Source organism: Ovis canadensis, chromosome 3, assembly GCF_042477335.2.
Source record: "Ovis canadensis isolate MfBH-ARS-UI-01 breed Bighorn chromosome 3, ARS-UI_OviCan_v2, whole genome shotgun sequence".
Taxonomy (NCBI): Eukaryota; Metazoa; Chordata; class Mammalia; order Artiodactyla; family Bovidae; genus Ovis; species Ovis canadensis.
In genome coordinates, this window is record NC_091247.1 from 63,076,869 (window position 1) to 63,092,455 (window position 15,587).

The following is a 15,587-nucleotide window of genomic DNA, read 5'->3' on the forward strand; positions in this document are numbered from 1 at the left end:
CTATGTATTTAAATCTTTATTACTGTCTATTAGTAGTATAAAGAACAAAACATTGATGAACTATAAATATCTAGGGACTGCTAGTAGTTATGAATTTAAGCCATTAATTTACCTTGAACTGATTGTTTACTATTAACGTTACTGTTAATTTCATAATAGTCACTTATGCTCTTTTCAGAGTGAAACTTTTTGCCATTAATGAGAGTATTAGGAACAGGCAATTACTACTACAATTTATCCACTCACTCTTTCAATATAATTGAGTGCCTAAATTTGCCAGGTACTGTTTTCAAGTATGGGGATGCAGGAGGATACGTAATATGTGCTGCAAAGGAAAAAAAAAAAAAAAAAGCAGGAGGATAAGGAAATGCAGAGGGAGACAGAAAGGGTTGCAGGTTAAAATAGGTGATATGGATGGGCTCACTGAGAAGATGACTTTTGGGCAATAACCAGAAAGGTGCAGAGGGCCCTGAGGATATCCAGGAGAAAAGTGCTCCAGACATGAGAAAAACAAAGTTCAAAGCTCCTATGGGAAGCATGCCTCAAGTACTGAAATAACTACAAGTGTGGCCAATGTGACTCTTGTGAGGGAAGTCAAGTGAAGTTGCTCAGTTGTGTCTGACTCTTTGCAACCCCATGAACTGTAGCCTACCAGGCTCCTCAGTCCACGGAATTTTCCAGGCAAGAATACTGGAGTGGGTTGCCATTTCCTTCTCCAGGGGATCTTCCCAACCCAGGAATCGAACCCTGGTGTTCCACATTGTAGGCAGACGCTTTACCATCTGAGCCACCATGGAAGCTCTTGCGAGGGAAGCAGAAGGCAAAGACTAGAGGGTCAGATAGCTTAATACCGTGCGGACCAATATAAGGACTTCTGAGTTTTTACTGAGTCAAATATGAAGCCATTGAAGGGTTTTCAGCAGAGGAGTGTAATGATTAAGATTTTTTTAAAAAAAAGAATCACTCTGGTCCACTCTTGACAACAGACTATAGGTCTGGTGAGGTAAAGGCAGGAGCAGAGCCAAAAGGCTATCACAATAATCTAGGCAAGCGATGATGCGGCTTAGACCAGAGAGCAGGCAGTGGAGGACGGAGTACCTGAATGCAAAATCTATTTTAAAGTTAAAATGAATGGGATTTCCTGACAATATGGGGTATGAACGAAAAAGAGAAACATAGGATTCCAAAATTTTTGGCCTAAACAAAAAGGCAGAGTTGTCATTTACTGATACAGAATGGAGGAGAAATAGGTTTTGAAAGAAAAATCAGGATTTTTAAGCATGCTAAACCTAAGATGCCTAGAAGATACCAAGTGGAGATAGTGAAGTGGCAGGTAGAGACATGATTTTGGAATTCAGATAAAAGAAGAGATACAAACTCTAGAATCAAAACATATGGCATCATAAATCACTAGACTGGCTAACTGGTTAAGCTCATCAGGGAAGTGAGTAAGTTTACAGTAGTGGTCCAAGGTCTAAACTCTGAGGCCGTTCAATATTTAGAGGTAGGGGATATGAAGAGACATCAGCAATGAAGACTGAAAAAGAAGAGATTAATGATATTGCAGGGAAAGCAGAAGAGTATGGTGTCCTGGAAGCCAAGGGGAAAAAACAAAAAGATTTTCAAGCAGGAGGAAGTAATCAACTGTGCCCCTGTAAATCAGGTAGAACAAAGACACAGAACTGGTCACTGGAAAGCAGTGTAATGGTCACTAGTGACCTCAAGAAGAGTTGCTTTGATGGGGGGGGTGGTGGTGGGAAAAACCTCTTAATGAATTGAGTTCAACACAGAACAGGGGGAGGGAAGTGAGGTGGACAGCACTATGGATAAGTCTCTCAAGGGTGTATACAACATGATTAGAGAAAACTAGTTTGTTTTCTAGTTAAATACAAGAGATTAACTATTCACCTTATTCTCTTTTCCCTTAAAATCTCCCCCAAAACGACAATAAAAGAATCAGAGGTATTAAACCAAGTCAAAGCATAAAAGAGAAGACAACAATGAGACTTTCAGAAGCAGTAAAAAAGCAAATGAATGTGAGGTAACTGAATTAGCAGAGGTGATGAAATTATACCTGAGACTGGGATTTGCTGGCGACGGAATGAAACACCAACACTGCAGAGTGGTTTGAATCTTTGTATTTTAACACTTGCTTCTTACAGCTGCTTTATTTTATATCCCTTGCACAACAACTTACAGGGCATGTGGCCAAGCGCTATGATTCAGAGACTATACAGTGCGCAGGCGCAGGGCGAGATAACCTTTACCTTGGCTTATTTACTGCAGCTAAGACTTTGTTTTGGGGAACTTCCTTATCAACTTAGAATCCGTTTTGTCCCTGGGTCTGTTCCTTTTGAGGAATCAGAGAAACATCCTTGTGTGCAAGAAATGTTCTTTTCCCACGGGAACAAACAGGATTCTTAGCTGAACATCTCATTTGCAAGAATGTTCAGCTCTGGTTGAGAATCTCGTTTGCAAGCACTTCTCAACCTTCCTTATACCTAGTTCCCTACACTGGGCAGAACATCTTGTTCGCAAGAATGTTCAGCCCTGGTTGAGAGTCTCGTTTGCAAGCACTTCTCAACCTTCCTTATACCTTGTTCCCTACAGGGATTCTGACAGCTGTTTACACTGCAGAACTCTTGAAAGGCCCAGCACGAAAGCGTTAGGCACCACAACTTGTAGCCAGGCACAGTACACAGAAACGAGGCAAATAAGCAAGGCAGTGGCAATACCGGGAAAACCAGAAAGTCATACATGAAATGACCAACAGGGAAGAAAGAAACAATATTTACACGGTCATGATAATGTAAACATTTTCAGTGACTTGACTAAAATTAGAGTGCAAGGAGATCAAAAAGAGATCAAGCCAGTCAATCCTAAAGGAAACCAGTCCTGAATATTCACTGGAAGGACTGACACTGAAGCTGAAGCTTCAATACTTTGGTCACCTAATGCGAAGAACTGACTCACTGGAAAAGACCCTGATGCTGGGAAAGATTGAAGGCAGGAGGAGAAGGGGACGAGAGAGAATGCAATGGTTGGATGGCATCACCGACTTGACGGACATGAGCAAGCTCCAGGAGTTGGTGATGGACAGGGAACCCTAGCGTGCTACATTCCACAGGGTTGCAAAGATTCAGACAAGACTGAGCGACTGAATGGAATTGACTAAAAATTAAAACAATATTAGGAAGAGGGGTGAGAGGAAGAGTGGGATAGTAGTAAAGGCAGTCAAATCCTCCATGGAGGGTGGGAAGGAGAGGGTAATAGATAACCTCTAACATTGGTAAGTCAAAATAGCAAGGTGAGCACATTACTTACAAGTAAGAAGGTAAAAACAATAGTATGGAGTTAAACACAACTGATTCTGGGATCTGGACTTTGGAGTGAGGCAAGTCACTCACTGCTCTTATTTCCTTATGTGTTTTTAAAACCAGGTGATTATACTAATTTGATGATTAAACACATAAATGGATAAAATGTATACAGGAAATAAACAGCAACCTCAGACAAGTTATTTGTTCAATTAGCAAATATTCAAAATGAAAAATTAACTGGGATAAACACTCTAAGATATCAACGTGGGTGAAGAGGAGCAGAGACAACAGGTAAAGTGTATGGGTGGGGGGAGGAGGGAGAATGACTGTCAATACTTCTGTGTTACTGTAAGACTCCAATGTTGATAACTTTAAATACTGGTAGAGAAAGATAATCATAAATATGGTTAGAAATAACCACAATGAGAATAAAAATAGAATGTATAGCTTTCAAACTTGCAGAAGAAAATCTGATCTATTAAAAAGCAAAAACAAAAAAAGAAAGCATGCTAAGTACAAAACTTATAAGGTAGCAAAAATACATAAAATAACTGACAAAACCATGAGAATATATCAACAACTGGAGATTTTTACATGTATTTCTCTTAGAAACAGCAAAGAGACCTCCCCCAAGCAAATATAAATTTAAAATATACATTCACTTTCAACACAGTGTTCAATTTACCACAATTCCCTACTCTCTGTTTTCACATAGCAGTGTTTCTCTATAACACTGGTGCCTCTTTCTCCTTCCCTCTCTCTTACCAGCAGCTTCTTAGGTGAGGAGTGATTCAGCTGAATGGTGAGTTTGGAAGGAGAAACCATACACATGCAGCTTTCCACTCTCTCACTGGAGCTGCCTACCTATCTAAAGTTGAAGAGCTTTCTGGTCTGCTTCTCTGACCATTCTGTAAGTTTGGTGGGTCACTCTGCCTGAGACTGGATAGAATGTTTAAATCAGGGAAATATTAGCAAATCCTATGTGATGCCCCCTGAATTGGCTTTATCACAAAGTTCACTGAAAACAAACCCTGCCTGTCTGCTCAAAGCCTTCAATCAGCTGTTCAGCCTCTTATTCTTGAACATAAGCAGACAACCAAGGTTCAGCAGAAACCTGAGAGAAAATCTTTATTGTGATTGAGATAAAACATAAATAGACACACAGTAATACAGGGGGGAAAAGACTTCGTAGCAAAATAGAAACCTGAAAACAAAGTAACTTACAATCATTAATATCCTCAGATGGATCCTACAAGCTTCTAGAGGGGAAAACAAACAAAAAACAAAATAGGGCACATATAAAGGAACAAGAATCAAAACAGCTTCAAGCCTTCTCAGTGGTCACAGTGGAAGCTGGAGACAACAGAGAAATCCCTTCAAATTTTTAACGGAAAACAACAGCCAGCTTGGAATTTTATATCATACTATTATTTAAACCGAGAGCAGAATTAAAGACAATTTCCAGACATTCAAGGACCCATACTTCATCTCCCATAGAGCCTTTCTCAGGAAGCTGCTAAATGTGCTTTACATCAAAGAGTAAACCAAGAAAGACATAAGAGTAGGATATAGAAATAGAAAGATCATAGGACTCTTCAGGAAAATAAAAACAAAATCCAGGATAACTGTACCAGGCAGAGAGAGTGACCAGTTCAGATTTGTGCAGAGTGACTCGATACTTCAACATAATGCTTTCTTACGTGGTACCATATTTTAAAAAATATCTCACAATGCCTGGGTGAGCCTGACCTAAGTTGGCTTGCTGATGGTCTAGCTCTTTCCTTCTGCTCCCTGGATCTTTCAAGAACACACAAATGTTCTGCTTTGACCTACTTCTGAGTGCTGAAGGATAGCCACCAAAAGCTTTAAAGTGGAAAAGCCTAAGCAGCCCAATCCTCCTGATAGTGTTACAGGCAGGTATCTAGTTCTAGGTGCTGGCACATCTTTCAAAATATTGGGTGGGCCAGAAAGTTGGTTCGGGTTTTTCTGTACTATTGTACGGAAAAATCAAACGATCTTTCCCACCAACCCAGTACATAAAATGTGGATAACCCTAGGTTTCCTAGTATTAGCTCAATGACTTTCTCCAGAAAAGGCTTTTGTAAAATATCAGAGAAAATGAGGCCAGACCATAACCCAGAGCCCATTTTCAGCTTATATTCTTCTAGGACACCTCATCAAATAGTGGCAATTCTGCCTTCTGAACACAGTTATATTTCTGCATAATACTCCACTTTTAATCATCTTCTATACTCATTTATCGGAGAAGGCAATGGCACCCCACTCCAGTTCTCTTGCCTGGAAAATCCCATGGATGGTGGAGCCTGGAAGGCTGCAGGCCATGGGGTGGCTGAGGGTCGGACACAACTGAGAGACTTCACTTTCACTTTTCACTTTCATGCATTGGAGAAGGAAATGGCAACCCACTCCAGTGTTCTTGCCTGGAGAATCCCAGGGACGGGGGAGCCTGGTGGGCTACTGTCTATGGGGTTGCACAGAGTCGGACATGACTGAAGTGACTTAGCAGCAGCAGCAGCATACTCATTTATGGGCTTCCCTTATAGCTCAGTCAGTAAGGAATCTCCTTGCAGTGCAGGAGACAGGGTTTGATTTCTGGGCTGGGAAGATACCCTGGAGTGGCAACCCACTCTAATATTCTTGCCCTGGAGAATCCCATGGACAGAGGAGCCTGGTAGGTTCCCAGGCCACGGAGTCACAAGAGTCGGACACAACTTAGCAACTAAACCACCATACTCATTTATATGTGTATTTTTGATAAATCATTTCATTAAAAATAACATCAAGTAGGAATGCAAGAATAGCTCAATATTAGAAATCAACGTTATTCTCTATATTACTATAACTAAAGGTGAAAACAAAAGAACACCTGAAAAAAGGCATATATAAAATATCAATAAACGGGAACTTCTTTTGAAAAAGACTAACTAGCATAAAACTACAGCAAACATAGCATTTAACAGAGCAAGTTTAGAATCTGAAATAGAAATTTGATTAAAAAACGTCTGCTACCACAGCTCTGTCAAATAGAGACTGGCAACCTGGCCAAAACATTCAAAATGAAAGAAAGGTATAAGGCTTTTCAGGAAGAAATAAAATTCATTATTTGTATTTCACAGACAACCAAAGAGAATCACTAACTTTAGAACTAAAAAGCATTCATCAAAGCTACAAATACAAGATCAACATACCCTGATTTGACCTTATAAAAACGTTAATTCTAAAGTAATTTGTAAATTCAATTTCAATAAAAATTTCAGCAGCTTGTTTTTGGGAACTTGACTAAAAGGATACTAAAAAAAAAAAAATCGACAAAAGTTAATTCTATCAAAGTAGAACAAAAAGATTCAGCTATTTAGACATATTACAAAGTTATATTAAGACAATGTTAAACTGGGAAAGGAACTGACATCAATAAACAGAACAGAGAGCCCCAAGTTTCATGTTTATGACAAATTGGTATGTAGTGAAATGGGTGAAAAATGGATTTAACAGATGGTGTTAGAACAGCCTTACAATTCTACTCTTCATGCCCAGCAGATATTCATACTCACAAGACTTAAAAGGATATAATCTGGTACTAAGGTCACTTGGCTTGCCAGAAAGGGCAGAGTACAGTAAACCTGGCATCCACCTTAGGCAAGCTGCATATGCCACAGAAACCACTATGGTGTAAAAATCCCTGAGGGTGGGTTCCTCGCAAGCTTGGTTACCAGTTCTATCTTACTCAGAAATGTCAAAGCCTGTGCTTTTTGCAACCAAATATATGCTGCTGGATAAACAGCAGGCATTTCTTATATATCTTAACCCACAATTTCACGGAAATAGTGCTAACAAAGTAAATCCAAGATAATTTTCCTCTAGAGAGAGAGAAAAGTGGTTTTATTAATAACCCTTTTAATGATTAGCTGGAGAATAAGTTGAATTCATATCTCATACTATATCCAATAGTTTTGGATCCCAGAGCCCATGAGCCAGGCTGACATCTGCTCTTGAGGTATATTATATTACATTCTTTGATTATATTCTTCACAGCCAAAGATGGAGAAGCTCTATACAGTCAGCAAAAACATGACCAGGAGCTGACTGTGGCTCAGATCATGAACTCGTTATTGCCAAATTCAGACTTAAATTGAAAAAAGTAGGGAAAACCACTAGACCATTCAGATATGACCTAAATCAAATCCCTTACGATTGTACAATGGAAGTGACAAATAGATTCAAGGGATTAGGAATGATAGAGTGCCTGAAGAACTAACATTGTACAGGAGCCAGTGATCAAGACCATCCCCAAGAAAAAGAAATGCAAAAAGGCAAAAATGGTTGTCTGAGGAGGCCTTACAAATAGCTGAGAAAAGAACAGAAGTGAAGTGAAACGCAAAGGAGAAAAGGAAAGGTATAACTGTCTGAATGCAGAGTTCCAAAGAACAGCAAGGACAGATAAGAACGCCCTCCTCAGTGATCAATGCAAAGTAATAGAAGAAAACAATAGAAAGTGAAAGACTAGAGATCTCTTCAAGAAAATTAGAGACACCAAGGGAACACTTCATGCAAAGGTGGGCACAATAAAGGACAGAAATGTATGGACCTAACAGAAGCAGAAGATATTAAGAAGAGGCGGCAAGAAGACACAGAAGAACTATACAAAAAAGATCTTCATAACACAGATAACCACAATGGTCTGCTCACTCACCTACAGCCAGACACCCTGGAATTCGAAGTCAAGTGGGCCTTAGAAAGCATCACTAGGAACAAAGCTAGTGGAGGTGATGGAATTCCAGTTGAGCTATTTCAAATCCTAAAAGATGACGCTGTGAAAGTGTTGCACTCAATATGCCAGCAAATGTGGAAAACTCAGCAGTGGCCACAGGACTGGAAAAGGTCAGTTTTCATTTCAGTCTCAAAGAAGGGCAATGCCAAAGAATACTCAAACTACTACACAACTGCACTCATCTCACACACTAGCAAAGTAATGCTCAAAATTCCCCAAGCCAGACTTCAATAGTACATGAACTGTGAACTCCCAGATGTTCAAGTTGGATTTAGAAAAGGTAGAGGAAGCAGAGATCAAACTGCCAACATCCACTGGATCAATGAAGAAGTGACAGTTCCAGAAAAACATCTATTTCTGCTTATTGACTATGCCAAAGCCTTTGACTGTATGGATCACAACAAACTGTGGAAAATTCTTAGAGATGGGAATGCCACAGCACCTTACTTGCCTCCTGAGAAACCTATATGCAGATCAAGAAGCAACAGTTAGAACCAGACATGGAACAACCAACTGGTTCAAAGTTGGGAAAGGAGTACATCAAGGCTCTACATTGTCACCCTGCTTATTTAACTTATATGCAGAGTACATCATGCGAAATGCTGGGCTGGATGAAGCACAAGTTTGAATCAAGATTGCTGGGAGAAATATCAATAATCTCAGATACACAGATGACACCACCCTTATGGCAGAAAGCAAAGAACTAAGGAGCCTCTTGATGAAAGTGAAAGAGGGAAGTGGAAAAGCTGGCTTAAAACTCAACATTCAGAAAACTAACATCATGGCACCTGGTCCCATCACTTCATGGCAAATAGATGGGAAAACAATGGAAATAGTGACACTTTAATTTTTTGGCTCCAAAATCACTGCAGATGGTGATTGCAGCCATGAAATTAAAAGACGCTTGCTCCTTGGAAGAAAAGCTATCACCAATCTAGACATCATATTAAAAAGCAGAGACATTACTTTGCTAACAATGGTCTGCCTAGTAAAAGCTGTGGTTTTTCCTATAGTCAAATATGGATATGAGAGTTGGACCATAAAGGAAGCTGAGTGCCAAAGAACTGATGCTTTTGAACTGTGGTGCTGGAGAAGACTCTTGAGAGTCCCATGGACTGCAAGGAGACCCAACCAGTCAATCCTAAAGGAAATCAGTCCTGAATATTCATTGGGAGGACTGATGCTGACACTGAAGCTCCAGTACTTCGGCCATCTGATGCAAGGAGCCAACTCATTGAAAAAGACTCTGATGCTGGGAAAGACTGAAGGCAAGAGGGGGGAATGACAGAGGATGTGATGGTTGGTTGGCATCACCGACTCGATGGACATGAGTTTGAGCAAGCTCTGGGAGTTGGTGACGGACAACCCTGGCATGCTGCAGTTCATGGGCTCACAAAGAGTTGGAAACAACTGAGTGACTGAATTGACTGACTGACTGATTATATCCAAAACTAAACTCCAGTTAAATTAAATGTAAATATAAAACTATTAACACTGATGGACAAAGACCTAAAAAAATATAACAACTGGAAGAAAAATTTCTATTCCATCAGTGACACCAAGGAAAAGAATTAATAAATGACAAGCCTAAGTTATTTCCAATATGTGCACCTAACAAGGAAACATTACCTAGAATATAGAATTTCTTGCACTATAATCAACAAGAAAGAGAAAAATTAATAGAAAAATGGACATAAGTACAGGCCATCCACTGTCTATAAGTATAGGCAATCCATAGAATGGAAAACCAGAATGACTAAAAAGTATATACTCAGGGCTTCCCTTGTGGCTTGGTGGTAAAGAATCCACTTGTCAACACAGGAGACATGTGTTTGATCCCTGGTCCAAGAAGATCCCAGATGCCATGGGACAGCTGGGCCCACACCCCAAAACTACTGAGCCTGTGCGCCACAACTACCAAGTCCACACGCCACAACTACTGAAGCGTGCGTGCCTAGAGCCCTTGCTTCACAACATGAGAAACCAGCACAATGAGAAGCCGGTGCATCACAACTAAAGAGTAGACCCCAACTGCAGCAACCAGAGAAAGTATGCACGCAGCAATGAAGACCCAGTGCAGTCATTAAAAAAAAAAAAGTATATGTGTGGGCTTATTAGTAATCAGATAATGCAGATTAAGACAACGTACAATTTCATATACAGATTATACAAAATCAGAAAATATCAAGTGCTGCTGAAGATGTAGAGGAAACGATATTCTCATGTCTTGCTGGTGTAAGTGCAAATTGTACAACCATTCATGTGAACAATCCAGCATTACTAACTGAAATTAAATATGCATATACTCCAAACACCAGCCATTCTACTCTAGGACATATATACCAAAGAAACTACAGGGCAGAGTCATAAGAAACGTACAAGTTTGTAGAAGTGTGAAGAGCTGGAAATAACCTGAGTATCTATGACTAGAGGAAAAGATAAGCTATAGTATGTGAATATAACAGAATAATATGCATCAGAAAGCATGTTATATACAGTAAGATGAATAGTTCTTAAAATCCAAATGTTTTATGAAAGTTAGAAGTAAAATGAGTTTTATACGATAATATCACATATAAAATTGACAGTTATACAAAATAAATGTTATCAGTTTTTTAAAGAAATATGTGAAACATTTAGAAGATGGCTTGGAAGGATAAACATTAAATACAGAAGAGAGTGGAGAGTATGGAATTGCAGGCAGCAGATGAAAAAAGTATTAGGGTAAAATGAAGCAGAATAAAACTATAGATTTTCTAGACCAATGATACTGGTGTCATTATTAGAGTGTAATCAATAACTGAGTCAATTCTGAGCATGTGAAATTCTTAAAAAACAATAATTTATGAGAGAAACACTGTTAGGTTAGAATACTTAAAACATTACTTCTTTAAATGTGAAAAACTATTCATAGGGCATAATATAGTAAGTACTCCAGAGGATTCATGACTTATTTGTCTTAATTTAAAAGAAACAGTTCCTTCTCCCAAATGAGATAACCTACATAAAAACAACATACAATATGAAAGGATACTTCAAGGCAATGCTTAAAACACAAAATTTCTTTGTGTTGAATAAATATTCCACTGCATTTTTCTAGGCTGTTCAAGTATTCAGCAAAGTAATTTAAAATTACATTTCAGGCAAAGTTGGAGAAGGCAATGGCACTCCACTCCAGTACGCTTCCCTGGAATATCCCATGGACTGAGAAGCCTACCTACAGTCCATGGGGTCGCCAAGAGTCAGATATGACTGAGCGACTTCACTTTCACTTATCACTTTCATGCACTGGAGAAGGAAATGGCAACCCACTCCAATATTCTTGCCTGGAGAATCCCAGGGACAGAGGAGCCTGGTGGGCTGCGGTCTAAGGGATCACACAGAGTCAGACACAACTGATGCGACTTAGCAGCAGCAGCAGCAGCAGGCAAAGTTATAAGTACTAGTGAACTAATTTCAACTTTTAATTATGTGTGAATATGAAATTTGAAATTGATATAAATACCTTGTGCCATTTTAATAGGATGTGAGTTCAAATAAACATGGAAAAAATTACAAAATATATAGCTGCCATAATCTCTTTTGATTTACATTTAAAAAAGCACTCTTACGTGAGGCAGATATAGCAGCTATCACCAGTTATCAATGAGGAAACTGAAAAATAATCTTACAGTAAGTAAACCTCACAGTTAAGTATTGTCCAGACTACAATCTAGGTCTCCCAAAAACTAGATCTGAGGTCTTTTTTTAAAATATAAATTTATTTATTTTATGAGGTCTTATTTTAATACATTATTGACTGGAGATGTATCAATACATTTTTTAGAGAGTGATATAATCAGCATCACTGTGAAAAGTTGTTAGAGCTTGAAATTGATCAAGGGCTCATTATACAACTTATGATTGTCATTATCATTTCCCATTTTGCTCTGCTGGGTTTTTGTTCCAACCTTGTGTATATTTAAAATGCAAGTTTATTTCATAAAATTTTGAGGAAGAAGCATTTTTCAGTGAATTTTATGTAGATACTTTCTCTTCTCTGATTGTGTAAGGGACATATACACTAGTGTCTCAGAAGATGATAGTTCTTCAGAATACAGTTCTGATTCAGATAGAAAAAAGAATAAAAAAGAAAAGAAAAAAAACCTGTGATGGATTCTGACACGGAGAGTGAAAATGAAACTCACTGGGCTGGAGACTTTACAGGTATGTCAGGTATAACTACTGGATGTAATAACCCGAAGGGTGCTAGTGAAATAACAGAATTAACTTTTGGGTGGCTGAAATAAAAACTGCTGGCCATAGGTGTTAGTTTCTTCAAAAATTCCCTGGTCAATAATGAGTTAACTCATCTTCAAGGTAATTTTTATATAAGTGTAAATTCAATATTTTCTTTAATCACAATAGAAAAGACACATGGATCTGCAGTAGCTAATATACACAATGATATGAAGAAAAACAGACTTTTACATTAATTGCAATCCTGTAAAGCAGTTAACAGTTTGTCTTCAGAAAATGTCAATCAACTTTAATATATTTTTATTTGTCCAATAAAATAACTTCACAATCTATTAAAAATAAAATGTTATCTGCATTTAATATTTATTCTTAGCACAAGATAAAGGACATCAGTATTCAAGTGAATATATGACACACTGATAGACTAAATCAAATACCTAAATAAAATGTTAAAACATGAAAATTTATAAAGCTTACCTTTTTCCTTTCTATACTGATAAACTACAATCAGAAAAAAAATTAAATGAAACCTGTTTTATTGTTGTTACTTGTGATTATTGTATTTAATTGAAAATGTTTTTGTTTCAGTTTGTAATTTCTACAAAGCAGTCCTTAAACAAGTTTCTACAAAGCAGTCCTTAAATAAGTTTCTAAAAATAACAATATTGAAACCTAAAACTGTCATGATAAGAAAGGTTACAAAATTTCTTTGCTTATTCCTAAATTCCTTTTCTAGATTCTTATTAGAAAAAGAATTTTTAGACACAAATAATGTACATAAAATATATGTTGCAATTTAGCATTCTTAACCAAAAAAAAAGTAAAATTGTTTTTGTCATTTATTTTGTGCTATACTCTTGTCCCTATACATCTTTAATAGCAATCATAAAGACCCCTTTTCTAATCTAAATAGCACCAACTCAAAATTTCACCTCTACTTGCATTCAATTTAGATGTCTCAACATCAAATTTGATAATGTTTTATAAAAAATTTGTTTCAAAAACAAAATTTCCATAAATGACTTTCTAACAAAGCAGAGCAGAACCTCTAACTATAGAATACAAATGGAAAATAGTATATAAGTAACTTAATCTCCTCAACTGGAAGGTCTGAAGAACTAGGTGTTAGAAAAATACGTCTAGGTAACAATTTTACTATTTTATTACTTTTTTCTGCATGGGGTCAACACTGTATTTTAAATAATACATTACTTACTATATTGTCACAAAAGAGTTTCCCAAGAAGCATTTAGTAAAATTCTATGTTGATTATTCATATACTTGGTTCCGAATGTTTTAATTTCAACTATTCCAGAATTACTTAATTGTTGAACATAAACTCTATAAGAAAAAGATCAAAGTCTTCATCAAATAATTTCAAGTTTTCAACAATATCTGTAATATATTTTTATACTCTGTATAACTGATATCTTTGTAATATGACAATAGCAAGTATATTAATTTTCCAATTTTGTGGGGAAATATTCAGTGTACTGAAATTTAACTGTACCTAAAATCATTCCTAAACAAGTCAAATAATATTATCATATTCTAAATGGCAATTCAGCATTTATAGTCTCAGTAGTAAAAACTGAACCTAAAAGAAGTATGTACCTAATGTGATACACTCTCAATGTTTAAGGAATAGCCTGAATATGGAATTTAAAAAATAATTTTAATAGGTAAAAGCAGAGAATCTGTGAAAAAATTTAAAATCATTACTGCTAGAATTGAGTTGCAAACTTAAAGAACTTGAGTCTAGGCTGGAGAAAAACAAAGTAAATCTTTCAGATTAAGAATTCTAATTCACCTAGGATGAAAACTAGTCATACATATAAAAAGTCATATGACCCTCTGAAGAAAAGGAAGCAATCTGTAAGAAAGATAAATTATAGCCTTTTTACTAGCAAGGAAAACTATTCAGGCTAACTATCACCCTGGAACCATTTCCTTCACAATGCTTTTAGCAACCTTTCTAAGATAGAATTTTCAAAAATACAATAAAACATAATAGCATTAATTGTTGTTGGGTGAAAACATTTTACTACTGTCTAAAGCAAACCCAATACTGGATGTAATACACATCAGAAAATTTTTATTATTCAGTTTATTTAAAGTTGTAGAAAAATTAGCCTGTTCTCATGCAGTCACTCAATTCCTGAGGATTCCAAGTCAATTAAACTAGAATTTTAAAATGTATTAGTGATCCCTACTGTAGCAAACTGTATTCTACAGTTCATCAATCTTACTCTTTCAGGAGAAACACAGGGTTTCAAATAAGATGAAAATGATAGTCTCCATAATCTTATAATCTAGGCTAAACAAATATCCTCATGGTCCAATAACTCGTAAAACATAACCAGGTCACTAGACCAACATACTAGTGTACAACTTTAATAACTTCTAGCAGCAAAACATCTTAAATAGTCATTAACAAATGTTTTCATTGGATTGTAGATTAATTTCTTTGTAAGAAGAAATTTTTAAAAAGTACTGTATAGTTCAACTTCAGGCAAACAATGAAAGTTATCAAAGATCTTGTTTATCTCCATTTTTCCCAGTGGAATCAGATGCAACTGGAACCTTATTAGTTTCAACAAAAACAGATTCAAAGGCAGCTTCCTGGTCATCCAAAGAATCAGCAGCTGTGGCTCCTTTAATTAGTGTTGTGTTGGTAAAAGACTGTTGCTGCTTGGAAATTTTACTGGATTCCACTGTTTTTCTACCTCTTCTTTTACCAAGAATTTTGACATAATTAGCAGGTATAAGTCCTGTTGTTTGACCATCAAGACTGGCCAGAAGCCAACCACGCACTCTGGGTTGTTGCTCTGATGGAAGAAAAGACAGCCTTGTAATTTTAACATACTTTGAAGGTCCAACAGAATATTGATAGCAAAATGTTAAAATCTGTGTTATACTTACATAATATAGTATACTCATAAATAAATAGTGCACATGAATATTTAAAATCAAGATGACTAGGCTCAATTCTAGGATCCCTTCTTATAACATTTTTAATTTTGTATTTATGAAAATTTTTTTCAGCCTTTAAGAACATAAAGTTTATGTCAGTGGGTGCATTCATAGAGAAAAAAAATTCAGTTCTCTCAAAAGCTGAAAATTAACATCAATGTCTTTCGTATTTTAAACTGAAATTTAAGGAATGAGTATCTCACTACTTCTTGATAAGTTAGAGTGAGTATAGAAAATAGATACATTCATTTATATAAGCCAGCTTT

The 15,587-nt window shown here is 36.8% G+C and overlaps 1 protein-coding gene across 1 annotated transcript in view; it reads right to left on the bottom strand.

Annotated features, from left to right (window-relative positions):
- Positions 1–12,459: 12,459 nt before the first annotated feature.
- Positions 12,460–15,587, bottom strand: part of PEX13 (peroxisomal biogenesis factor 13) — a 34,501-nt gene continuing 31,373 nt past the window's right edge. The window contains exon 4 of the mRNA XM_069583234.1: positions 12,460–15,176. Coding sequence (XP_069439335.1) covers positions 14,878–15,176 — 299 coding nt within the window. The 3' untranslated portion in view covers positions 12,460–14,877. The remainder of the gene's footprint in view (positions 15,177–15,587) is intronic.